At 42.3% G+C, this 25615-nt stretch overlaps 1 protein-coding gene across 5 annotated transcripts in view; it reads right to left on the reverse strand.

The window, feature by feature from the left end:
• Nucleotides 1–13117: 13117 nt before the first annotated feature.
• KIRREL1 (kirre like nephrin family adhesion molecule 1) overlaps nucleotides 13118–25615 on the reverse strand; it is a 156962-nt gene continuing 144464 nt past the window's right edge. For 2 of the 5 annotated variants that reach the window (XM_056816189.1, XM_056816193.1), the window contains 10 exons: nucleotides 23611–23716; nucleotides 23206–23354; nucleotides 22589–22716; nucleotides 21495–21669; nucleotides 21309–21409; nucleotides 20100–20298; nucleotides 17236–17343; nucleotides 16650–16789; nucleotides 16080–16187; nucleotides 13118–14742 (listed from right to left, as the gene is read on the reverse strand). In XM_056816189.1, the coding sequence (XP_056672167.1) occupies nucleotides 14266–14742; nucleotides 16080–16187; nucleotides 16650–16789; nucleotides 17236–17343; nucleotides 20100–20298; nucleotides 21309–21409; nucleotides 21495–21669; nucleotides 22589–22716; nucleotides 23206–23354; nucleotides 23611–23716 (1691 nt within the window). In that variant the 3' untranslated portion in view covers nucleotides 13118–14265. The remainder of the gene's footprint in view (nucleotides 14743–16079; nucleotides 16188–16649; nucleotides 16790–17235; nucleotides 17344–20099; nucleotides 20299–21308; nucleotides 21410–21494; nucleotides 21670–22588; nucleotides 22717–23205; nucleotides 23355–23610; nucleotides 23717–25615) is intronic. The other 3 variants (XM_056816190.1, XM_056816191.1, XM_056816192.1) reach the window with 3 other exon arrangements.

The raw sequence follows: 25615 nt of genomic DNA on the forward strand, positions 1-25615 counted from the left end.
GACTCCCATTGCCTAGCCCTTACCACTCTTCTGCCTTGGAGCCAATACACAGTATTGACTCCAAGACGGAAGGTAAGGGTTTAAAAAAAAAAAAAGAAGTACCTCCCCCAATCTATCAATATTGCCTCTAGGAATAACTTGTAGATGCAATGTCAATGGTGATATTTATTGTGGAAGATTTTCCCTTTCATTCAACTAAAAGCAACAGCAAAATTATTCTCCATTTATTAACGTTCATGCTAAATAGGTCAATAAAGATATATATGGTTATAAAATAATCTCTACATTGAAATTTGACACTTTTGTGCCAAGTTCCCAATAACCTGGTGAAATTAGTGCCAAGAGAACTTTGGCCTCAGATGCCTTGAATGAACACCATTACTCTTAAGAAAAAGGACAAAGGGGAGAGAACTCAGTCCCATGGCAGAAACAGGAAGCACTGTGAACTCAGTAGTTCTTACCTTTTGTGGGGAGAATAAAGGAAAGCCTTTAAATGATTTTGAACAACCTAATCCTAAAATCTTTGCCGATAGAGTTCCAGGGAACAGCTAGTATTATCTCTCTCAAGAGGAATATGAAAGAAGAAAGAAATCAGAGGAAAGTTTCCATTTGACTCTTAGGGGCCTGAGTTTGAATTTTGAATCTGGTCTGAAGGGCCTAAGTATGAACACACCAGAGTGATTTGTAGCTCATTTCTTGCAAAAAGACAAAAGTGGGAACTCATCCCTATGGCAGAGGTGTGAAGTGCTACCAAAACACAGGAGTTGCCATTTTTTGTGGGTGGAGTCAAGGAATCAAAAGAGCTCTTATAAAAAGACTCTTAGTTCTTAGAAGAACTTAGTTCTAATATCTTTTGGTGTTGGAGCTCAAGGAAAAGAACAAGCTATATTTATCCGGGGACGAATACTGGAGGACAGAATCAGAAGCTTGGGAACATGGAGGGCAAAGGATTAATTGAGAATTTCTATGCTGATCTCACTTGTTCCATCTGTCTGGGCTACTCCAGTGACCCAGTGATTTTCAAATCTGGGCCCAATTTTTGTAGAAAGTGTCTCCTCCAGTGGAGTGAGGAATCTGATGCTACATTAACCTGTCTAGAGTGCAGAGGAGTCATTAGATGCAGTGATATAGTGCCCAACAAGAACCTGCAGAGTCTGTCCATCACTGGCAAAGCTCTCTGAGGGAATTTACTGCTGGGCATGGTACTTCTGACCATCTGTGATCAACATGGAGAAAAAGAGAAGCTCTTTTTGTGAACAAGACCAAAACCTAATTTGTGATTCCTGTTTATTAACCCAAGAGCACAAGGATCACCAAGCCCTTCCCTTGCAAATGGCTATTGACAAGTTCAAGGAAAGACTACAGAGGACATTGGATATCTTACAAAAAAAGGTGGAGAAATTTAAAATTACATTGAGCAATGTGAGAATGAAAGGAGCACAATGTAAGGAGAATTTTTGTGCTCTTAAAAAATCAATTGTATGTGAATATGGTAGAATGCACGAATTCTTATGGGATGAAGAATATCAATGCCTAAACAGCCTGGAGCAGGATTCAGAAGTCAACCTGGCAAATCTCAACAAAAATGAGGCTAAATTGACCCAACAAGTCTAACATCTGCAAGGAATGATATTAGAACATACTTAGAGAAGGCACCCTTGGAAATGATCCAGGATATGAAAGCCACCTTGAAAAAGAATGAGGAACTGCTAATTCGAGAACCAGAGGTTGTTTCCATTGAGTGGACCAGCCACCCCATCATTGGTTTAAGAGAAATGCTCCTGACCTTTTATAAAGATATTTCTCTGGAACATGAAACATTCAATCTTTCTCTCATCCTGCCTGAAGATTTAAAAAATGCCAAGAATGGACATGTCCCAGAAAACCTGGATGACCAGGAAGAAAGATGTGACTATATTATTACTGTATTGGGGACTCAGATGGTCACTTCAAGAAAAAAAACTATTGGGAAGTAGATGTCAGAGATCAGACAGAGCAGTCAGTGGGAATCTGCAATGATTCAGTCAACACAAATGGGAAAATATCTCTATTATCTGAGAATGTAAAAGCCCTGGTAGGCTTAAAATGTGGAAATGATTTTATCCTCTGGAATTCAGAAGAAGGTTTTCATATGAGCTGACCTATACAATCACTGGGCATTTACATTGATTATGAAAAGGGTCATCTTGTATTTTATAATGTCTCAGAAAGATCTCTTCTATACAGTTCCACAAATGTAGCTTTTCAGGAGCCTGTTCATCCTTTCTTCTCTCCTTACCTTTTAAATAAAGGAAGTACCTCTTAATCACTCATTACTTTTACCAGCAATAATCAAAATCCAGATAACAGTGATGCTAATTATTATCAGAAACTTTCAATAATTTACTTTCAATAAATTTCAATAAAATGATCCTTTTCATGTTTCTCTTGATTTTTGTGTTTGGATGTCAAACTTTCTGCTTAGTTCTGGTCTTTTCTTTACAAATACACAGAAATCTTCTATTTTGTTGAATACCCATACTTTCTCCTGGTTATCTTTGGTTGTAGACCCAATTCTCTTGACTTTCTGAATATCATATTCCAAGCCTTGTGGTCCTTTAGTGTAGATGCTGCCAGATCCTGTATAATCCTGATTGCTATTGATATCTGAATTGTCTTTTTTCTGGCTTCTGCAATATTTTCTACTTAGTTTAGAAACTCTTGAATTTGGCAATTACATTCCTAGGGGTTGTCTTTTGAGGATTTAGAGGGTGATCTATGTGTTCTTTCAATGTCAATTTTGCCCTCTTCTTTAAGAACAGCAGGGCAGTTTTCTTGGATAATTTCTTGTAGTATGATGTCCAGGTTTCTTTTTGTTTCTGGGTTTTCAGGTAGACCAATGATCCTCAAATTGTCTCTTCTAGACTGGTTTTTGTGGTCAGTCATTTTGTCAGTGATAGACTTAAGGTTTCATTCTATTTTGTCAGTTTTTTTTACTTTGCTTTATTAATTCTTGTTGTCGTGTGAGATCATTAGTTTCTATTTGCCCAATTCTAGTCTTTAAAGACAGGTTTTCCACTATGATCTTTTGATTTTCTTTTTAGGTTTGGTTTATCCTGCTTTTTATGGCTTCCAGCAGGTCATTTCTGGTCCTCAATCTGCTTATCATTTCATTTGATTTTTGGATGTCTTTTTCCATGGTTGAGATTCTGTCTTTTAAACTCTTATTTTCCTTTTGAACTATTTCCCACTTTTTTTTTTTGCCAAGTCTCTACTATCTTTTTAACTTGGTTCTCAAATTCCAGCCTGATTTCTTGGAGAGCTTGTGACCAATTTCCTTTTTTTTTTTTTTAGAAAAGTTTGGATGTATTTGCTTGTTTTTCTTCCCTTGCAATCTCTTCTGTAGTCTGCATTTTTTTCTCCATAAAAATTATCCAGAGTCAATGCCTTTCTCTTATTCTTTTTGTTGGTTGAAGATTGTATTTCTTGGGCATTGCTTGCCATTGCTGGGCTGGTTTTTCCTTCCATTCCCAGCCAGAAGTCTGAGTGAGGAGAGCAGGCTCTCTGTGTATGGAGTTATGGAGCAATTTTTGCCTGAGGCTACTTTTTGAGTCTCCCGCAGCTTCTACTGTGTGCCACCCCTCTTTGCTCTATCTCAGTGCCCAAGATTTGCACTCTTCAGCCTTCTAGGGTCCCAGGTCTAGCTGCTCTCAGGGGTAAGTCCCTGGTGGTCTTAGTCAAAGAGCTAGAGTTGCCCCAAGCTTACTCTGGCACTGTAGGTGGGGTGGGGCAGGGTTGATCAGATCTTGTTTTGGTAGGAGCTATTTCACCCCCTTATAGCGTGGAAATGCCCAAACCCTCCATACCTTCAATGTTGTGCCCTACTGTGGGGGCCCCTTCATTAATCTGAACTTGGTTTTTTTGTCCTTATGAGGTACTATGTTGGTCAATGGTGAGGAGAGAAAGAGTCCTGCTTCTACAAGGCAACCATGTTAATCCAGAAGTCTGACCTGACTCTCTTGGGAAAGAAAGCCCAGTGTCTGTTTGAAATTTGGAGACAGAAGACAACAGATGGGCTATGCAGCAAGGGTGCTGGAGCATGAACTTGAAGGTTAAAAAAATGAAATATTCTCTAATTTACAAACAAATACAGGATGAGTTTGTGCAGCAGCCATAAGAGAGCAGTACTTTATAGAGAGAGAAAAAAAAGAGAGAAAGAGAAAGATAAAGACATTCTGCTCAATTCTGGAAGTTGATGATAGCTTCCCTCTCCCTGGGAGGTTATCCTCTGCCACTGGCTAATTACAATGAAAGAGTGAAATAAGAAATTTCAAATGAGCTTGAATAAAAGCTTTCTCTACCCCACCCCTCCAATTGCTGCTTCAAGAAGTACTGGCCCTGGGTTCTAGGGGAAAGGCAGGAATGTATGATCATTGCCCAGAAAATGCTAGACAGAAGTACTAGAGGACAAAATTTCTGGGGGCTAGAAAGTTAAGAATGCAAGATGTTAGAATTAGAAGTGACCTTAGAGAAGATCTGGTTCAATCTCTTCTCTCTTTCCCCTTTACAAGTGAAAATAAGGCATCTCAGGGAGATTAGTTAGATACTATGATCTGAAATATCTCTTTCCAACTTTCTTTTTTACAGTCCTGCCAATTTTCTATAGATCTCTAACCAAAACTATCTGGAGTAGGGTGCCATTGGACCCCAAGACCTGTAATCTGGTAGCCACTGAAAGGAAAGACTTTTTGATTTTCTTTAAAATGGGTTGAGTTGTACAGTGGGGAAAATGGGGGTTTTGATCAGTGTTGAATGTTCCAACTGATGAAGAAAGGGCATTCCTAGCTTTAGCAACCTATGCTAAGGCTCATTCTTGTCTTTTGCAGCACAGGATCATAGAATTCAGAACTAGAATAAATCTGTTAGTCCATCTTTTTCATTATACCTATAACTGAGGTCAATTCAGGGAACATAATTCTCTCATAGTAACCCAGTTTGTTAATAACAGAGACAAGATTCAGGTCCCAGACTTCAGGGACATCAGCTTAAATATTTCCTTTAAGACAAAATAAGCATCCTAAATCATAGTCTAAAATCTTAGTGAATGCCAGGGTTTCTATTATTGTTACTGTTTCTAATGAGGTATTCCTTTAAGGATAAAGCTCAGCATTTTCAAAAAAGGATAATTAGGAAGTGATGATTTAGATTCCCCAAAAGCCTTTACCTAGAGGGCATTCAAGGAGCTCTTCTGACATGTGAGTTCACACTTTAACCACTACTTGACAGGGCACCAAGGTGTGAATGAGCAGTAGCAGCTACTGAGATGACAGAGCCCCCCTGAAATGAAAGATGTAAGTCAGTAGGGTAAAAAGATTAAAGCTTCACAAAGCTTCTACCCCAAAATATAGGCTCCACATAAAGAGACCTGATCATGTCACCCCTCACCAATTCCCTTACATACATACTCACTCAACAAATTCCAGTGGACTAGGTTTGTATCCCAAAGAGATTAAAAAAAAATATTTGTACAAAAATATTCACACTGTTTGTGGTAGCAAAAAAAAAATTGGAAAATGAGGGGATGCCCTTCAATTGGGAAATGGCTGAAAAAATTGTGGTATCTGATGGTGATGGGATAGTATTGTGCTATTGGAATGATGAACTGCTTGATTTCTATAAGAACTGGAAAGACCTCCATGAACCTGATGCAGAGTGAAATGAGCAGAACCAGGAGAGCATTATAGGCAGTAACTGAAACATTGTGGGATGATCAAATGTGATAGACTTTATTATTAATAGCAATGCAACGATTGAATGGAATTGTCAGCTCCAGGAGCAGGGGGAGGGGGGTATAGAGAACATGAATTGTGTAACGTTAGAAAAATCTCTAAAAATAAATAAATAATGTTTATCATAACCTGGCCCTTCCTATCTTCAGTTTTATCTTTTATTCCCCTCTATTTACTATGTGGTCCAATGACACCGTCCTTTTTTGGCTGTTTCTGGCACAACATGCTCCATCTCCTGATTTGGGGCATCTTCACTATGTATCCCATGCCTGGAATTCTTTTCCCTCATCTCCAATTCCTGGTTTCCCTCAAATCTTTACTAAAATTATACCTTCTACAAGAAGCATTAAATTCTCCTTAATATTAATGGCTTGTCTCTGCTATAATTTCCAATTTATCCTATAAGTATATTGTTTACACAGAGTTGTTTGCATGTTCTTCTCCCCTATCCCATTCCATAAATTTGTGAGCTCCTTGAGAGCTGGGACTTTTTTTACCTGCCTTTGTATTCCCAGAACTTAGAACAGTGCCTGGAATATAGTAAGCACTTAATAAATGTTCTTTGATTTGACTTGACCTTTTTTGCCTTTTTCTGTTTGATCTCTTACTCCACTTAGAAGCTGATGGTAGATATTTTGGTGACTCATCCATAATAACAACAAAAACAAAAATAGTTGACCTTTAGTGCTTTTTATAAGTTGTCTCATCTAAGCACAACTCTATCAACATGTCCTCTTCTCCTTTTGGTAGTTTCAAACCATCCATACCTTTTCTTGAGCAAACCATTATTTGGAGCCTTTGAAGAGGAAGGTGGCAGGCAGAGTCATGCACAATCCATCCCTCCACATGTAACACATAGGAAATACATAAGCTATAAACACATGTGCACCTACATTTCAGTCTTATATCATCATGCTTTTCAAAGCACTTTTGCTTTCCCAATGTTGTAAAATTTGCTCATGAATATCCCTCAACCCCACCTTGCCCTGTGAAGCAGTAACGCCAGGGACAGATATTTCAAGTTGCACTAATTCAGAAAAGTGAAGAATTCCAGTTTAAGAAAACTCCATGGTTCTCATGGGCCATTTGGAAGGCACTATCTATATTTTCCTTAGGTCAAGTTCAAAAGGAAGGAGTCATATAGTAACTTTGATCCTGAGCCTAAATATTCTTTTTAAAAAATTATTTATTTTTAGATCAAAATTTTAATTAACAAATTTTATTTTCTCTCTCTTCCACCCCATGTCCCACCATTGAAAAAGAAGAAAAAAAAACTTTGAACAAATATGCATAGTCAAGCAAAACAAATTCTTCTGTTGGGCACATCCAAAAAATATGTTTTGTTCTGTACCCCGAGTCCATTGCCTCTCTGTCAGGAGGTGGGTAGCATGCTCCATCATCAGTCCTCTGGAATCATGATTTGACATGGTGTTGATCATCATTCTTAAGGCTTTCAAAGTTGTTTTTAGTGTTGTTATTGTATATTGTTCTTCTCGTTCTGCTCACTTCACTTTGCATCAGCTCGTACAAGTCTTCCCAGGTTTTGCTGAAATTGTCCCTTTCATCATTTCTTAAGTGAGCCTAAGCTTTTTAATAGATTATTTTTGAGTTTAAAAGATTATCTCAGATTTCTAATTGAGATTACTTCAGAATTTCAATAGAAATTGATCAGCTCCTGGCTCTAGAAGTGGTGAAGAAATTAAAGCCACCTCTTGAGAGAAGACATGGAATAACTAGATTGTAAATGCTACTTGACTCTCAAGGAATGGGTTTTAAGTTCTCTCCCATGTCCTGTTTGAATTTAACTGAAGTACTTTTTTTCCACATTTATAAATCTAGTTTGTTGGCATTCTGGGAAACTATTGGAAGTTGTTTGTGCTTTGAAAAAAGCGGTTCTATCAATTCCAGCCCAAATGGGGGTGAATGCTCAAGTGCTGTCAATTTCATCTTACATTATAAAGGCTGAAAAACCTCTAGGTTTTGTGTCCAGAGTAGTGAGTGAGCTGTCTACTGCTGGACACTTTGGCTTGGATTATGGATGACTACTTGTAAGGAACATCATAGTCAAGATTCATGATTTGATTGAAGGAGATGATCTTCAAGGAGCCTTTTCAACTGCAAGATTCTACAGAATATCTTCTCTCTCAGAGGGTTATAGATCAGATAGGTTCCACAGAAGTCATTTAGTTCAACAACCTCATTTTAAAGATGAGGAAACTGAAGTCCAGGAAAACTATGGCTTACCCAAGGTCACATCAGAGGTAAATAGTAAAAGTGGGGTAGCTAGGTGTTATAGTGGACAGAGCACCAGACTTAAGAGAAAACCTAAATTCAAATCTGGCCTTGGACACTTAACTAGCTGTGTGATCTTGAGCAAGTCATTTAATTGCTCTCTGCCTCAGTTTCCTCATTTGTAAAATATAGGGATGATAATAATAGCACCTCATTTGTAAAGTATGGGGATAATAATAGCACCTATCCCTCAGGACTGTTGTGAGGATCAGATAGCATATTTGGTAAAGCACTTCACAAAACTTAAAGTCCTATATAAATGTAAGCTATTATTGTTGGTGGTGGAATTTGAACCCATGTCTCTGATTCTAGAATCATAGCTCTTTCTACTACAGCTTTATCTTAGAAATCGAGAATGTTTAACATTTTTCTTTGGGCTCTTAGTGATTCCAAATTTTGGACCTTAGAAGTCAAGCTTGCTGATAGGTTATTTTTTTTAAAGCAAAAACAAACAAAAAGCAAGCCATCTCCATGAACTATATGTAACTCATAGATACAGAGTACAGAAATATTATCCTTTAGCATTTCCATTTGATAAGCTCTAGACTCCCTAAATCTAGAATGATTCACAAAGAACTAGACAACTTTTCCAGAAACTCTTTTCCCACATGCGACAAAGAATACACAATTTGGCACAATTTGTCTTTTTTTTTTAACATTTATATTTATATATATAAAAAATTAAATATATATAATATATAGTGTGTTTAAGACTAAAAATATAGTACATAATATTTAAAAAAAAGGAAAATGAAAAAGGCAGAATAGGAAAAGGTGTGAGGGATGCACAGATACACATTGCTAAAAATCTACGATGGTTTGTCCTAACAAAAATAATATATATTTTCTCTTTTCTTAATCATCATCATGGATCCATTCATTTAATACTGAGGACCTGGGGAAAGAATTTCAACTTAGAGTCAAGAACCAAGTATTCAAACCTGATAGAGGCTTTGACAAAAATGGCAACCATACCTCTGATTCTCTTTTTTGTGTGTCATTGGAGGTCAACTCTTCCAGGTCACTATTGCTAATAAATTTGTGTCAGGAGCTAGACCGCCCCCTCTCTAAGTGAAGGTGAATTCTGGGTGCGTGGCATTAAGAAATCTCCAGATGTGTAAAGTATTTAGGGGAAGGGGGAGTGGGTAGTGTCCACAGTGCATTGATTCTATTGGGAGGGCCACAGCACATCAGCACCTCCTGAAATAGAGCCAATGAAAGGGCCCAGAGAAAAGTCAGGAGGTGAGCAAAGAATGATTAACAGCTATATGCAGGTGATTATTATTATTACTGTTATTATTATTTTTAAGGGCAGGTTCGTACCAAGACTGCCCAGTATGGCCTGTGACTTCTCTGCAGCAATTTTTTCTCCAGGGATAGGACCCGGAGCTCGCTCACAGTGATGCAAGGAAGCAAGATTTCCCCCCTCCCCCTTTAAAAAAAAATTCTGGAATCCTCCCAGTCCAGTTCAACTAACCCCTAGCTAATTCCAAAGTTCAACCCAGTCGATTAGAAGGAATATAGTTGTGGCCAATGGAACCTAAGAGGGTGGAATGGCTTGTAGTGGACACTGTCGAGACATATTTAAAAGTGGGGGACACCATTATGGCATGGGGGTCGGGGAGGCAGGCAAGGAACCAAGAATGGGGAAGGATAGGGAATGAATTTCTCACATTTTAACAAAAATAAAGCTTTTCAAATTACATTACGCCTGTGCATTTCAATACTTCATAATTCCCACCCCAATGCTCACTGGGGAAAGGAGCTTTATCAATATCATCTAGACAATTCCCTCCATTATACATAGAGAAGGGCCAGCAGAGGCACAGAGAGGTGTAGCAATGTCCAAGGTTGCACAGCAAAGGGGAGGAGAGACATTACATTTTTGAGAGGGCACCCTTAGAAGGGTCATAAGCTAGGAAACTGGACTCAAGTTAGAATGGCTAGTAAAAATGGGAGAAAACATGCAAAATGAGGATTCATCCAGGTCCTGTGAGTCTTTTTTGATGTCAAACTAGATCACTTAGTTCCACAGTGAAGCTTTTAAGCCTGAATGACCCACCTTAGACATCTACACGGATTAAACACATTGGAAGACTGCCTAATTGCCACTTTAGGGAGTCCAGAGGTAAGGGAAAAGAGGTCTCAGAACAATGTGTCCTGGAATCTCCACTTCTGCTTTTCCCCCATGCAAAACATTGAAATAAGATGAAGAAAACTCCCCTAAAAATCTTGAGGAAATTCTTCCTTATTTGGGCTTGAGAGCAGTTCTTGTGGTTAGAAAAATGGACAGATTCACCTTCCCTTTCTCCTCCCCAGGCTGGAGTGTGGTAAACCAAAGATGAAATCCAGCATCCCCTCATCTCCTAACTGTATTTTGTACTTAGTTTATCTTTGATCATATCCACTCCAGGATTTGGCAAGGAGAATTAAAGGGTCCCAAGATTTTATAAGATAGTGACAAGACCTAATATGCATAACAGAGGCCTTGGCTAAAATTGAACTCCATACAGTATATAGTAAGATAGGATAGAGTACCCTTCTCTTCCCTTACCTAACTTGGGAGAGAAAGGGTGCTTGTCCAGAGGGAACGCCACCCACAACCCAAAGCACAAATGAATTGGTCTCTTCAAGATCCAAGATTATACAAAAGCTATAAAGTTCCCTTACCTCCTGTTGCCAGTTTTCTCCTTATTATCAATTCTTCTCTTTAATGGAGAGATGACTGCTGCTTTACTTCACCTTCCCCAAAGCAGACCAGGACAGGTCCTTGACCTGAGTTAGATACTTCTACACAGAGTTCATCACCCTAAAAGCCTTATTTATTCCCCATGGGGGAGCTGCTATCCCTCAAGGATATGAGGACATCTGATTCCTTTGTTCCTATTCTCAAATGAAGCTCCAAAAAAACAGGTACTTGTCCATCCTTTCCTAGTTTACAGATATCTTTGCAAAAGTCAATCCTTAAATTCTGAGTGGAGAAATGAAACTGGTTCATTCAAAAACAAACAAACAAAAACCACAAATGGATAATCCCAAATTAATTTTGTTTTGAGGTTTGGAATGAATGTTTCTGTTTAAGCATGCGAATATGAGGGTGGCCTGATGTTCTGAAAATTCATTTCATTTTAAACCAAAAGTTGAAGCCCCACAGTGAAAACTTAAGAGGAAATGGATCTTTGCTGGATTTTCCTATTGACTTCCTTATTTATTCCAAGCCTTCAGCTTCACACTGGGGACAGATGGCATCAACTCTCATAATATATAGCTTAAAGAGTTATTTCCTCTCTCTTCAAGTTGGCTGCCTGTATGGATCACATCTTCCTCAGGCATGGAGAAAAGGATGAAGGATTTAGGTTTCAAAAGCCCTTTCTAGTAGTTGGGCTCAAATGTAGGGAAAGAACCTCAAACTCCCTTCCTTCCTATCGGGCTATCATTAGAATAAAGAGTCATTTGGGGAAGTGAAGGCAACAAGGAGCAGAATGTTTAAGAAGGAGGAAGGAGAATTGCCTGGGCTAAATATTAAGATGAATAACCTAGAGCTGGATAATGCAAATATGCATCTAAAACCCTCTAGGAAATCCACTTCAGGGCTTTAGTCAAGGTTCAACAAACCCCCTATTGACTCAGACCCAAAGAACCACCTTCTTCAAGTGGTTTCAAGAGCCCACACTTCCCTGGGGCCTCCTCCATTCCTATTACCTAGCCAGGGTTGAGGGCATATGGGGAAAGAGGCTAACATTTGAGTTAAACAGAGAAAACAATGAGAGCTCAGCCTGGAAAGAAGGGAAACAGGTGGATATATATTTTTGACATGTCATCATGGGCTACTCTTAAGCCAAAGAGGAATACCTTCCGGTTTTTCCATTAAAAAAAAAATCCAACCAATCTGATTATTTTCAGATTTAGCTCACCTGAGCTCTCTGGATTTCCCCCCTGCTTTAGCACAGATGACTGACATTTGGATTTGTTTTTAGATACCTTTTATCTTTAGGAAATCTTCCTAGGGAGCTTTCTCCATGAACAACTTCAAAGGAAGTCAACTTCTAAATGGAGAAATAAAGTTTGGAGCTCATCAGGTGTCTCCAATATACAACCAGCCCCAAGCACCAACCTTGAGTTTTAACGGAGTAACCTGTAGATTGGAGTCAGAGCCTACTTCATAAGTAGAATTCTGTCCTTATGCAGGAGAGGTTGGGTGAATGTCATCCCACAGACCCATCCATAAGGGTGTTGATGGCGCGTAGCTGATGAGCATGTAGCTCGTTAACATGAACAGGATTAATGAACAGTGACCACCAAAAAGGAGCAAGGTGCATTCTGGGAGAGAGTCTATGAGAAACAGACCAAGAGGCCCCCCTAGCTGCTTCTCCCCTCCAAAGAGAATATGATGAATCCCACCATTAATTTCCTCTGGAGGGGTGGGGGCTTGGGCATGGTCCTAGGCCTACTCCCCCAGTTCCTATTCTCTTTGGTTAGAAGGGTAGAGACTGAAGGATAGATCCCAGGCAGAGAGATTTTGACATTTAGAAGCCCTGGGGAAAGGATAGGGAATGAGGTTAATTTTTTAGAAATCTACCACCCAAAGGAACATATACCCTCCCCTGGCGGTGATTTCTAGATAGTCATCTCTCTTCCTAGTCACCCCTCCTAGGAGGTTTGAGTTGGGGGGCACCTGGCTCCCGCCAACAGGATGGTCAACAAAAGTTGGATGTTCAAGGCACTGAAAGTGGACTAAAGGTTCTGGCTGATCCAGAAGAAACAGAAAAGACACTTTAAAAGAAAAACCCATCTGAGGATATCACTGGCAGTTCCTTCGGGAAAAGTGGTCTTCTAACCAATCTTTTCCAGGTTATGGCAACTCAGCCTGTGAGTCAGGCCACTTGACAGGTTCCACTGCCTGATAAATATGTATTCAAAGTGCTCAGAGACTGGAAGTGGGACAGAAAATGCTCATTCCTGGGTGAGAAGCTCATCTGGGCTTCTGGCTAGCTTCTGCCTCTTCTCTCCTGGGGTCTGTGTTTGGGAGGGCACTTTTTCCTTTTTTTTTTAATTGAGATCATTTCACTGTTTTTTGTTTTGTTTTGTTTTTTCCTGAAATTTGTGAAAATAGTCTACTGGCTCTTGGTTGCCCTCCACACTCCCTCGGTCTGTCCTTCTGCACCCCTTCCCACCCAGAGACAAAAACAAAGCGGGGCATAGCTAGGGAGGAATGAGACTAATGGTGATGGTGGTGAGGTGGGTGGGAGTGGAAAGACAGAGAGGTCGGGGCTCCCTCTGGTGCCAAGTCTGGACACTGCACCAAAGCACGCTGTTCCCCTTTGCTGGTGAATTAAGAACGGAGTTTCTGATGTTTCCTCTATTCTCCCTGGAATCACTGAGTGCTCTGCCAGGCCTGGGATTTGCTGGTGGGAAGAGGCCGAAGCAACACTTTAACCCATGATCCTATTTCTCCCAGTCGAATGCTCTTTCCACCATACCATGCTGTCTCTCTGAAGAGGGAATGGGGCTGGGGGGGGGAGATACTGGGGAAATCGAGCCCCCCCGGAGAGGGGACAGAACATCGAAGCAGCAGCAGCTGCACCAGCCGTGGGATATTGGGGTTCTGGATGCACTTGGCTGCCTTTGAACTAGGATTCGTCTAGACTCTGTATGGCAGTAGAGCCAATTCGAGGTGTGGGGGCAAACGACAGGGGGCCCAACCAGGGGCTCCTGACTTGGTGGCACACCCACCCTCCCCAAGAAGAACTCGCCTAGCCCGCAGCCTGACCACTCCTGTTCAGCCTTCCCCTTCGTCCAAAGCAAGACCCCACTTCAAGGGAGACCAGAGGGGTAGGGAGAGTGGAAAGACAGACAGACGGAGACACCCACCAAGAACAAAACTTAACTGTGTGGCTCTCCCTGCTCCGTGGTGGGGAGGGGGCCTAGGAGGAGGGAGGGGGACAGACCAGAAGAGAAGAATCTCCCGAGGGGAGAGAGCAGGAGAGTCCCAAGTGTTCGGGGGAGGAAGCACCATCCTTGGGAGAGGGGGTGTTTCAGACACATGTTCTTCTCCCCAACGGCAGGGGGAAGAGAGCCGGGTGGGGGGTTGAGGGTGAGGGGAAGATAGGTTCAAGACGGAAGCAAATGGCAATGCCCCTGAATATCAGGGAACAGTCAAGAGAGCCTTCTCCTCTGCCCCGCAGAGACGCCCACCCCAGGCTCCCTACACATGAGTCTGCATCCTCTGCTGGAACCTCTGGCCATAGTCTGAGTGTTGGGACGTGTAGGAGAAGCGAGTAGCTGTGGCGTACTTGCCTATGGGGTCGTACGCCTCATAGGGGGTCCGCTCCAGCCCTGGGGGAGGAGGCTGAGGGTAGCCCAGCCGGTAAGTGGGGTAGTTGGCTGCCCCGGGGAAGGGGTGGGGGCCAAACTTCTCGTAGTTCTCATAGGAGAGCTGGCTGGCTTGCTCGCCACTGCCAGGGGGTGGAGGGCCAGGGGCAGAGGGTTCAGGGCCATAGTCGGGGGCGGGACCCCGGCTGTAGGTGCTGAGCTGGGCGTAGCCGCTGGCATGGGAGAGACGGGAGGAGGGGCGGGCATCAAAGCGGGCAGGGCCTGGAGCACGGTAGTCAGCGTACAGGACAGCCCGAGAAGAGGGGCGGTCTTCATGCGCTCGGACGTTGTAGTAGCCGTTGGTGGGGTCCTGGACCATGAGGAGGGAGAAAAGAAACAGTAACAGTTAGGGAGAGAGTCTCCTCCAAGGCTTGGCACCCAATCTCTATGGCCTGGCCAGGCCTCTCCTAACACCTCTGCCATATCTCAGTCACAACCCTTGGTGCCTTTCTCTGACTAAGCCAAGGTGGTTGGGGCTTTGCCCCAGGGGGCCAAAATGCAGAAGATGCTGAGGATGCGTTCCTTTAGCAAGGTGAAAACAGCCAGCTTAGAACTGAGTTAGCAAGAATAACTAGTTGAATCAATGAAATAAAAAAATTTTTAAAAAGAATAACTAGTTAAATCAATTAAATAGAATTTGTTTTAAAATAACTAGTTGAATCAAATAAAAATTTTTCAAAAGAATAATAAGTTGAATCAATTAATATGAAATTTAAAAAAGAATGACTATTTGAATCAATGAAATAAAATTAAAAATAAAAATAACTAGTTGAATCAATTAAATAAAAAAATTTAAAAGAATAACTAGTTGAATCAATTAAATAAAAAAAAATTTAAAAAGAATAACTAGTTGAATCAATTAAATAGAATTTTTAAAAAAATAACTAGTTGAATCAAATAAAAATTTTTCAAAAGAATAACAAGTTGAATCAATTAATATGAAATTTAAAAAAGAATGACTATTTGAATCAATTAAATAAAATTAAAAATAAAAACAACTAGTTGAATCAATTAAATAAAAATTTTTAAAAGAATAACAAGTTGAATCAATTAAATAAAAATTTTTAAAAAGAATAACTAGTTGAATCAATTAAATAAAAACTGTTTTAAAAATAACTAGTTGAATCAATTAAATAAAATTTTTAAAAAGAATAACTAGTTGAATCAATTAGATAAAATTGAAAAAAAAAAGAATTACTAGTTGAAATTAAAAGTTTGATTGAGTCATACTTTTTTGTCCCTGGTTCATGTCACCAATGGAGTGGCTTCAATGTATCCTGGATTCCCTAACTCTCACCCACCCACCCATCCTTCAGCTTCACATGAACTCATCTTTAAAAGTTAATTTTGGTAGGGCACCTATCCCAGCAGGAGCTAGAGCTCCAGCCCTGCTGTTGGGAAGACATGGGTTCAAATTGGAGCTTAGAGACTTCTTAGGTGTGTGTAACCTGGGCAAGTCACTTAATTCCTTGCCACTCTTCTGTCTTCAGATGGAGACTGACAGAAGATAAGGGTGATATTTTTTTTTTAAAGTAAAAACTGAATTTGGTCACTTCTCATGCTGCTTTCCCTAGGCACAAAAACTGACAGCTACAGATCGGCCTTGTTCCCCTCATTCCACCACCTCCCCATCCACACCGCCCTGACCCTGCCAATTCCGGGACTCCCACTCCAGACCTTCATCTCATACTCTTCTCGGGTGTCAATGGTGTCGCAGCGAAGGTCCTGTTTCAGATCCACATCATCCTTAAATGACTACAGGGACAGGAGAGTAGATGGGAGTAAGAGATTAAGTAGTTAAAGGCAAAGGGCAATGCTCCCTTCTGCTAATGAAGTGGTGGTGAGTGCCCAGCACTGGGAGTCGGTCTGCTCCCAACTCAGAGCATGGCCTTGGGCAAATCGCATCTCTGCCCTGAGCCTTAGTTTCCTTACCTGTAAAATGAGGGTGTTCAGTTAGAAGAATCCGAGGGTCTTTCCAGCTTTAAAAGGCTACCATCCTAAATAAGGTATAGGGTGAAGGGTGGGATGTCCCCCAGGGTACAAAGAGGCACAGGTCTGGCAGCCTAAAGGGGAACCTGCCTCATCTGTCCTTTCTGGGAACTCTGTCCGGGGCACAATTCCCCTGGCATGGCGGTTTCGAAACACAAGGGCTAGAGTCAGGTAAAGGAGTAGTTAGGAGGAGAAACAGTTGAGGGAATTGTGTCCTGCGCCCCTCACCGAATAGATAGCCTTCATGACTCTGGTGGCCGTAGACACACTGGCTGTATCGTCCTCTCGGTCAGGGTGGAGGGGGAGTGGCTCACGGTTCACTGTCTCCACCTTGATGTCCAGCTTCCTCAGAGTCACATCCTTTCGGCCTAGGGTTAAAGGGAAGGACATGATAACCATGTCAAATAAATAGGGACAAAAAGGAATATACCTTCTTTTCAGCAGCACATGGTACATTCACAACGATTGACCATGTACTAGGGCATAAAAACATGGCAAACAAATGCAAAAAAAGCAGAAATAATAAATGCAACCTTTTCAGATCATAATGCAATGAAAATAATAATTAGCAAGGGTACATAGAGAAGCAAACCAAAAATTAAATGGAAATTAAATAATATGATTCTCCAAAATCGGTTAGTTAAAGGTAACCATGTCAGTTCTTTTCCCTCCTCACTACCACTCCCAGAAAGGGGTTTTACAGGGACCCCATTTTGTCCAGAGGCAATAGGGTGGGGGGCAGGAATCCTGATAAGGAGGTTTCAGTGTAAGGATTGAGGAGGGGACCCATAGTTAACCTGGAAACCATACTCACTTCCTTTTCGGCGCCTGTAGAGGAAGAAGATGAGGGCAGTAAAGAAGAGGACGAGGAGGATTCCTGCGCCAATTGTAGCACCGGCAATAATGCCCACAGGGAGGACTTCTGTGGAAGGGAGGGCAGTGGGGTGAGTCATACTGAGGTGAGAGTCAAGGGTTAAATTTGGGATGAAGGTTCATTTAATTATTGGGCTGAGGCCTAAACATGGGGAGAGGGTTCAGTTTGGGGGCGATACTAAGGGTTATATTTGTGTCGAGTGTTCAGTCTGGCATCAGAGTAAGGGTTAAATTTGGAGTTGCAGTTGTTTCATTTAGAGTTGAGTTTAGAGCTCAAATTGGGCTAAGGCTAATTTTAGGAGTTATCACAAGTAGTTTTCAAATTATAATTAAGTTTCAACTTAGAACTGGCATTGGATTTTCAGAGATGTGAAACTTGTGGTCTTCTCCTACAAGTCAAGCAAACTCCTAGGTAAGAGTTTAAATTAAAATGCAATTAGGAAATGTTTTACAAAATAAATAAAAATATAATATAACATAGATGATGTTAAGTTGTGGTTTTCTAAGTCAATATGTGGTATCCTGGGCAGGGATCCATTTCTATTTAAATTTGACACCGTCCATTTATATTAAGGCTTAATATAAGAATTAGTTTTAGGGGAAAGGTAAAAGTTTAGACTAATTTTAGGATTGAGCTAAAACTGAACTGGGTTTTGATATGGCTTTAAGATTAGGGTTTGAGTTTAAACTAGGTTTGGTACTAGAGTTAGACTGGCTAAAGTCAAACAAGATACAACAAAAGCATACGAATATCTCCTATGTATAGAGCACTGTCTTAGTTGCTGATGAAGATGCAGTTAGGATGAGATCTATTCCTTGTCCTCTCTCTCTCTAGTGGTAATTACTGCTCCTTCTTTTCAGTAGGGGCTCCAGAAATGTTTATTGAATTGGTTAAAGGAACAAGGGATATTTAGCCTACAGAAAAGAAGATTTAGACGGCATCTAACAGGAGCCTTCAAGAATTTGAAGGACTCTGACCTGGAATAGGGATTAGATTCTGCCTCAAAGACCCAACTAGGAGTAACATGTGGAAAATGGAGAGGAAGATTTGTGCTCAATATAAGCAAAAATGCCCTAACACTTAGACTTTTGTATTAGTTTTTAGACCTGAATTGATCAGTTAGTCCCTTTCGTTTTCATCTGCCAGCAAAGCTAGACCACTCTTCTTTTGGCCAGACACATATCTGTTTGTCCGTCCACCCCTCTCCTATGTGGGCATGGAGTAAGCATTTAATAAATGCTTATACCCTGACTGACCTCCAACCCTAGCGTCTAATCTTTGTGAACCATTAGCCAATAGATCCAGCTTCTTTCTAGGTCTAAGAATAGATGTAGAAACTTTGTTTTTCTTCATTCCTATTCTTCCTAGAAATTACATTACCTTTCAGACCTTGTCCATGAGTCCTTCCTCTGCTCCCCCCCACCCCAAGCCTTCCCTGATTCATCCCTTCTCATTGCCCACACCGGGACACTCCTGCATAGGTCTGTGTCTCCTTCCCTGGTCAATGTGTCTCTTCATGTGATGGTAAGTGACTTTTCAAGAGAGATATAATATTTTCTCTCTCACAATAGGAGTTCCTGGGGTCAGAGATGAAATCTTCTCCACCAGATTATAAGCTTCCTGTGGGTAAGAACTCTCTCTATTTGTCCCATGACATTAAAACTCATTGAGAGGACTGCCACCAGGACAGAAGGGGCCTGGAGTTCATGCCATATGAAGGCAGGTTGGAGGAACTAAGGACATCTCACGTAGAGAAGAGTAGCTTCGTGGAGGATATGATAATTATTTTCAAATGTCTAAAGGGCTGTAATATGAGATGAATTAGACTTTCTCTATTGGGTCCAGAGGGTCAAAAAAACTAGAAGCAGTGGGTGAAAGTTGCCAAGAGGCAGTAGATTTTTTAGATTGACATAAAAAAAGTTATCAACAACTTTCTATCCTAAAGTGGTACGAGCTACCTTGGGAAACAAGTTCCTCCTCATTAGATGTCTGAGCAATAGTGAACATCTCTGAATAATACCCATCCGCTGATGGCTGGATGACTCTTTGTAGAGTATTGAGTAGACAGAATTTAGGACAGTGTTGGACTACATGGTCACTGACATCTCTTGTAGAATTGAAATTCTGTGATTTTGTAACCAGGAGATCTTGATAGGCAAAGATGGGATCTTTTTGATCAATAATCAATAAATATTTATTTAGCACCTGTTATGTACTAAGAGGGCAGCTAGGTAGCTCAGTGGATGAGGTGCCAGGGTTAGAGTCAGGAAGAAGTAGTCAAATCAGACCTCACATTTCCTAGCTGGGTGACACTGGGCAAGTCATTTAACCCCATTTGCCTCAGTTTCCTTATCTGTAAAATGAGCTGGAGAAGGAAATGGCAAACCACTCCAGTATCTTTGCCAAGAAAACCTCAAATGGGGTCACAAAAATCAGACCTGCCTGAACATGACTGAACAACATGTGATACGTACTGTGCTAATTAATCACTTTTCCCCTCAGAATCTTGCCTCTCTTGATTCTAAGAATCTCGTTCAGGGTTCTGACCAATTATTTTTATCTTCCCCCAAAGAACCAATTAGTATTTATTTTTGGTCCTTCTAAACACCTGAATCCTCATCTCCATTTGAGACAAGATAGACGGGACATTCCCTTGTCTAGACCTTCCCCACATCCTCCTCCCCCTTGGCACTACTCTTTTGACCCTCCTGTCACATTTCAAGACAGAGAAGGATGGAGATTTGCTGTATGTCCTGCCAACGTCTCCCTCCCCTCCCCTCCCGGTGTTCCCTTTCTCTTCCTACCTTTCTCCTCCAGTGTGATAATGGCTGTGCCTGGCCCAAAGCTATTCCAGGCGGTGCAGTTGTAGTGGGTCTGGAAGTCAGCCTCCATGACGTTGTTGATGGTCAGGGTGGAGAGTACACCACTGCCCGAGTTGGTCCTCTCCACAGTGTACCTCTCCAGCGTCCCCATCTCCAGGAAGTTCTCCTTCCAGGCCCACGCCTGGAAGATGACAAGGGGCGGGGGGCCACAAGTCAAGGGCCATCCAAAGTGTGCGCCCTCAGGCTTTTCTGCTTCAGAGCCTCACCCCCTGAATTCCCATTCTATTTGAGACTTACAACATTTAATCCTGGTTCAAATCCAAAACAATCCTCCAACTAACCATAACCCCAACACTGATCCTAAAATGAATCTCAGCCTTACTCTTGGCATTAACCCTTACTGCAAACCAACCTTCACTCTATTAACCTTGGCCTCAACCTAATCCATGAAGCCTAACTTTAACTCCAACCCCAAACTCATCTTCCCCCAATTAAGCATCACTTCAAACAGAGCCTTAACCTAATGCCAACCCCAATCTCACCTTCCCCCCCCAACTGAAAATGTAAACAACTCTAAATGAAGCTGCTCTTTAAGCCCAATCTAGATTCTAAGGACAGGTCAGTCCAAGAGCAGTAGCCCCCAGGACCACCACCTTCATGCTCCCCAGCTGGGAGGTCTGTTCTAGAATCTAGAATCCCCTCCTCCCCTCCACAGGAGACTAGGAAAGGGGTTATGCTAGCGGCCGGGATCTGGCTCTTTTCCAGGGATAAATCCTCCTGGATGTGCAGAAGAACATCCCCCTGGGAGCCTATCATTCCTGCAGCCCAGGCTGCCGTGGTAATGAAGTGTCCCCGTGCAGCCCTGGAGTTAGCCAAATGGTCATTAAATGTGATGAGGGGTTTGACGGTTAATGGTCACGGAAGGAATTAATGGCTCAGAGTGAGGGGGAGGGGCGTGGGGGAAGCAGAAGAGGGCTGGTTGAGGTTGGAGAACAGAATAGGGAGAAGGCAGAAGTAAAAAAAAGGGAAACTATCAGGGTGTAAACTTGATAAAAAGTTGAACCAAGGAGAGCTCGTATCAGAGACACTGGGGAAAGGAGGGAGAGTGATGGAAAATTAAGGAAGAGATGGAGTGCTGAAAGGAGCCCCTTTCCCCTGGGGAAGGTCCCAACCAGTCTGCCCAGGACTCACAATTCGGTCAGGGGCTGGAGTGCTCCCGATGAAACATTCCACTTTGCCCCCATCTCCACGAACAGCATATTGCACCGCCTCACTGGAGATGATGGGGGGTCCTAGGAGACAGAGAAACCAGGACGAAGTGATCCATTTGCACTCTGTGTGCCTCAGTCTCCCGGGTACCCCCCACATCCATCTTACCATTTACAACCAGTGCCACTTCTCGTTCAGCCACACCAATCCGAGGCACAATGGCCCTGCAGGTATAGATGCCCGCATCTGCCTGTGTTACTGACTTCAGGTAAAGCTGGTTACTGTTGCTTAGGACCTGGTCAGAGAGAGCAGCCTCAGGAGTGGAGTCAGGATGCCTGGTTTCCTTGAGCAATTCAAGGTTCCACATGGCATCAGAGAGAAAGTGGGAAAGGGAACTGGTGAATCCCAGAGCTGGAAGAGGGCCCTAGAGACTACCAGCTATCTCTCCCTATGCCATTCCAGTTGAGTGCTGGGAGAGGGAACAACTGTCATTCTTTGGTTTGGATGAATTCCTAGCCTCTTGCAGTTGTCCACATTAGGGTTTCCTACCCTATCAGACAAAAGACTCTTCCTTCCATCTAACCAAAATCACCCTTGCTTCAACTAGGCTCAATATTTCAAAATTTTTTATGGAATGGAAGACTCCAACTTTTCCTACTCCAAGGCAAAGCACACCAATTATTTTCATCTTCCCCCAAAGAACCAATTAGTATTCATTTCTGTTCTTCCAAGACATTAGCATCTTCCTCACTATGAGATGAAGCAACCAGGACATGCCCCAGTCCAGACTTCCCCCCTATCGTATCTTCTCTCACTGGCACTAATCATTTCATCCCTCCTGTTGCCTTTGGCAGAGCCCAGCTACTCTCTGAGGTTCTCTCCCCCGCTTCACCCCTTACACTCACCATTTCAGATTTTAATGGGAAATTTCAGTAATAGCTGACACATCTAATTCCTTAAGTTTTTTGAAGCACTTTATTTTACATCATCAACTCATTTGATCACCTAGGAAATAGGTGCCATGCTTGCTTCTATGTGTAGATGAGTTTGAGTGGTCACGCCACTTGCTCATTGTCACCCAGCTAGTAAGTATCTGAGGTGGGGGTCTAATTCGGGTCTTCCTGACTCCAAGTCCAGCACGTTATCCCCCAAGTAAAACTGACGATCTTAAACCAAAGCTTAGGGTGTGTGATAGGAAGCCTCTGCTCCAACACATACAGCCCCAATCCTGAACTCTGCTGGATAACAGAAAGGGGAATTACCATGTTGGAGTCCTTCTTGGTCCAGGTGAGGGTGAGCGGAGGATTGCCAGCCCAGACGCATGTGATGGTGACATCAGAGCCGATGTCTGTGGTCGTGGGTTTAGGGTCAACCACAATCCGGGGGGCAACTGAAGTGGAAGGGAAGGACTTGTTAGGGTTCTATCTCCCCCCTTCTCACACCAACCAGCTTGATTTATCTTGGCCTTCTCACTTTCTTCTCCTGATTCTATTGTTTTGTAGCTTCCCTCAGCTCTTTCTTTAGCCCCTACTTCTCTCAAATAACCTGGACCCAGTAGGGAAAAGGAGAGAAGTGAGGGAAGGGGCCAGAGAGGAATTGGAGTTGGGCTTCTTTTGCCCTCTCCACTGAATCCTTCTAAAATAATTTCTTTTTTTTTTTAACTTTTTTTTAGAATTTATTTCCAGATATCTCAACCATTTCCTCCCTTCCCCACACCACAAATGGCATCACCCTGCAAAAAAGTATATATACATAAATTATGTCTTTCATGTTTCTATTTATAAGATCATTTCTATATAGAAAGTGAATTCAAATCACATCTGAGGTCCACGTGGCCATCGGCATTTTCCCTACCCTGGTCCAAATCATTAATACTTACAGTGAACATCCACCAGTGTGCTGACATTGGTGCTGCCAACATCATTGTGGACCTCGCAGGACACCGGCTCCGTAAAAAAGGAGTAATCAACCTTTGTCTCATAGCGACTCTCATGAGCATCTTCAATCAGAATCCCACCCTTGGCCCATCTGAGGAATGAGAAAAGGGGGATCAGATTCCTAGACCCCAACCCCTCCTCCCAGCCCAATGTTCGTAAATATCCCTGTCTGCTTGTGTCTCTATCCCCAGGGCACCCCCATCTCTTCCTCTTTCTCAGGAATCTGTTCCCATCCTTTTCTCCAATATCCCTCTAATACGTTCTTCTCCCCAGAGTTCTGCCTTTTTCCCTGAACCCATTTCCTTCTCACTCAGTGCCCTCCCCAGCCCTTATTCCCTTCCCATCACCTGTAGCCCTGGATTTCAGGGTTCGCTGTGGCCTGGCAGGTGAAGACAACTCTCTCCCCTTCCTGCACAGTTTGGGGTTGGATGGACAGGGTCACAGTGGGTGGATCTAGATAATGGGGTAGAGGAAGGAAGTCATGACTAGCCAAATACGAAAGGATACCTTCCTGCCCTTCTCCCCACTTCCCCCATTTCCTGTCCTCCTGAAACATTAGGACAAGCACAAGCAGGAACCCGAGTTCAAATTTTATCAATTGCTTTGAATAGGCTACCTCCCTTACTTCTGTTCCTGAGGAACTGTTGGCCTCATGGCCTTTAGGGTATTGAAAATAAATACGCAGACTTACAAGACCATGAAGATAAAAGTTATCAATTCAGAGGTAGCAGGAGACTTAGAGAGTGTCTAGCCCAACATATCCCGCTCCTCACCTCCATTTTAGAGGTAAAAACAACAAAACAAAACAAAAACTGAGGCATAGGAATATTAAATAAAGCACCCAGAGGTAGAGATTTGTCTTATGTAAATAAGAACTCTCCTGACTCCTAGTACACTTGCTGCAGACACTAAATGCTCCATAAAATGTCCATTGGTGGTAAAACGAATATGATCAAGCAGAACAGCCCTGGCTTGGGAGTGAGAAGAAGAGGGTTCAAATTCCAGCCCTGTTACCTGGGTGATGCTGAGCAAGTTATTTGAATTGAATTAAAGTACCATCTCTGAGCCTCATTTTTCTCATCCATAAAATGGACCCAAACTAGAAGATTTCCAAAATGCCTTACAGTCCTAAATTCTAGGGTGCTGCAAAGAGGGCAGGCAGGTTTCTGAGTGGATGTGGGTATAATGACACAGAGCTGTCGCTAGGCGGCGATGATGCTTCAGTCAGAAGCACTGGTCAGTTACTTCTCACTTACAGCAAGAGGAACCCTCCAATTGCTATTGCTCTGCCTCTACCTTGGATCCCAGGGCCGACTGGTCCCCCCAGACTGTCCAGAAACCATGGTGCGTCCTTCTCTGTCCCCAAGGGGGATGCCAAAGGCGGAAGAGCTTTCTTCCAGAGTTAGGGAGTTGCCCCTCAGTGGAGGGCTTCAAGCCCAGACCAGATGACTGCTCTACACCAGCTAGGGATTGGACTCGAAGGCCTCTGAGGCACCTTTCGGCTGAGGTTCTGTCCCTGCAGGGCTTTGCTTGGGAGAGATGACTTCATAGGCAGTGCTTCTCCTACCCACCCTTTGTTTACCCAAACCATATCCTTTTTTCTTTTTCCCTTCATAGAATCAATACTGTGTATGGATGCCAAGACAGAAGAGCCATAAGGGCTAGGCAGTGGGGGTTAAGTGGCTTGTCCAGGGTCGCAACAGCTAGGAAGTTTCTGAGATTGGATTTGAACCCAGGACTTCCCATCTCCAGGTCCGCCTCTCTAGCTAAGAGCCATCTAGCTGCTCCACAGTTCAGATGCTTTTAGAGCTAGATGGAGGTTATAGAAGAAGGAGGAGGAGGAAGAAGAAAAGAAGAAGTTAGAAAGTGTGCAGAGCTTTAAGATTTGCAAAGTGTTTTAGATAGGTTAACTCAATTGATTCTCATGACAACCCTGAAATGTAGATGCTAGTAGATGACCATTTTTTAGATGAGAAAATGAATGCAGATAGAGGTGAAATGACTTGCCCAGAGTCACTGCTAATAAATGTCTGAGCATGATTTCTACTCAAGTGGCTCAATAGAAGGAATGTTAGGTCTGGAGTCAGGAGAACTCAATTTTGTGAGTTTAAATGTGGCCTCAATTACTAGCTATGACCTTGGGCAAAATATTTAACCTTGTTTACCTCAGTTTCCTAATCTGTCAAATGGAAGGAAATGGCAAGCCACTCACATATCTGTGCCAAGAAAACTCCAAATGGGATCACAAAGAGTCAGACACACAACTGAAATGACTGAAAAACAAATTTCCCAAAGCCAAGTCTGGACTCTCTCTACCTAGGTGCCCAGGGATTTAAACTCTCATATTTGAAC

This window comes from Monodelphis domestica, chromosome 2 (genome assembly GCF_027887165.1).
Source record: "Monodelphis domestica isolate mMonDom1 chromosome 2, mMonDom1.pri, whole genome shotgun sequence".
Taxonomy (NCBI): domain Eukaryota; kingdom Metazoa; phylum Chordata; class Mammalia; order Didelphimorphia; family Didelphidae; genus Monodelphis; species Monodelphis domestica.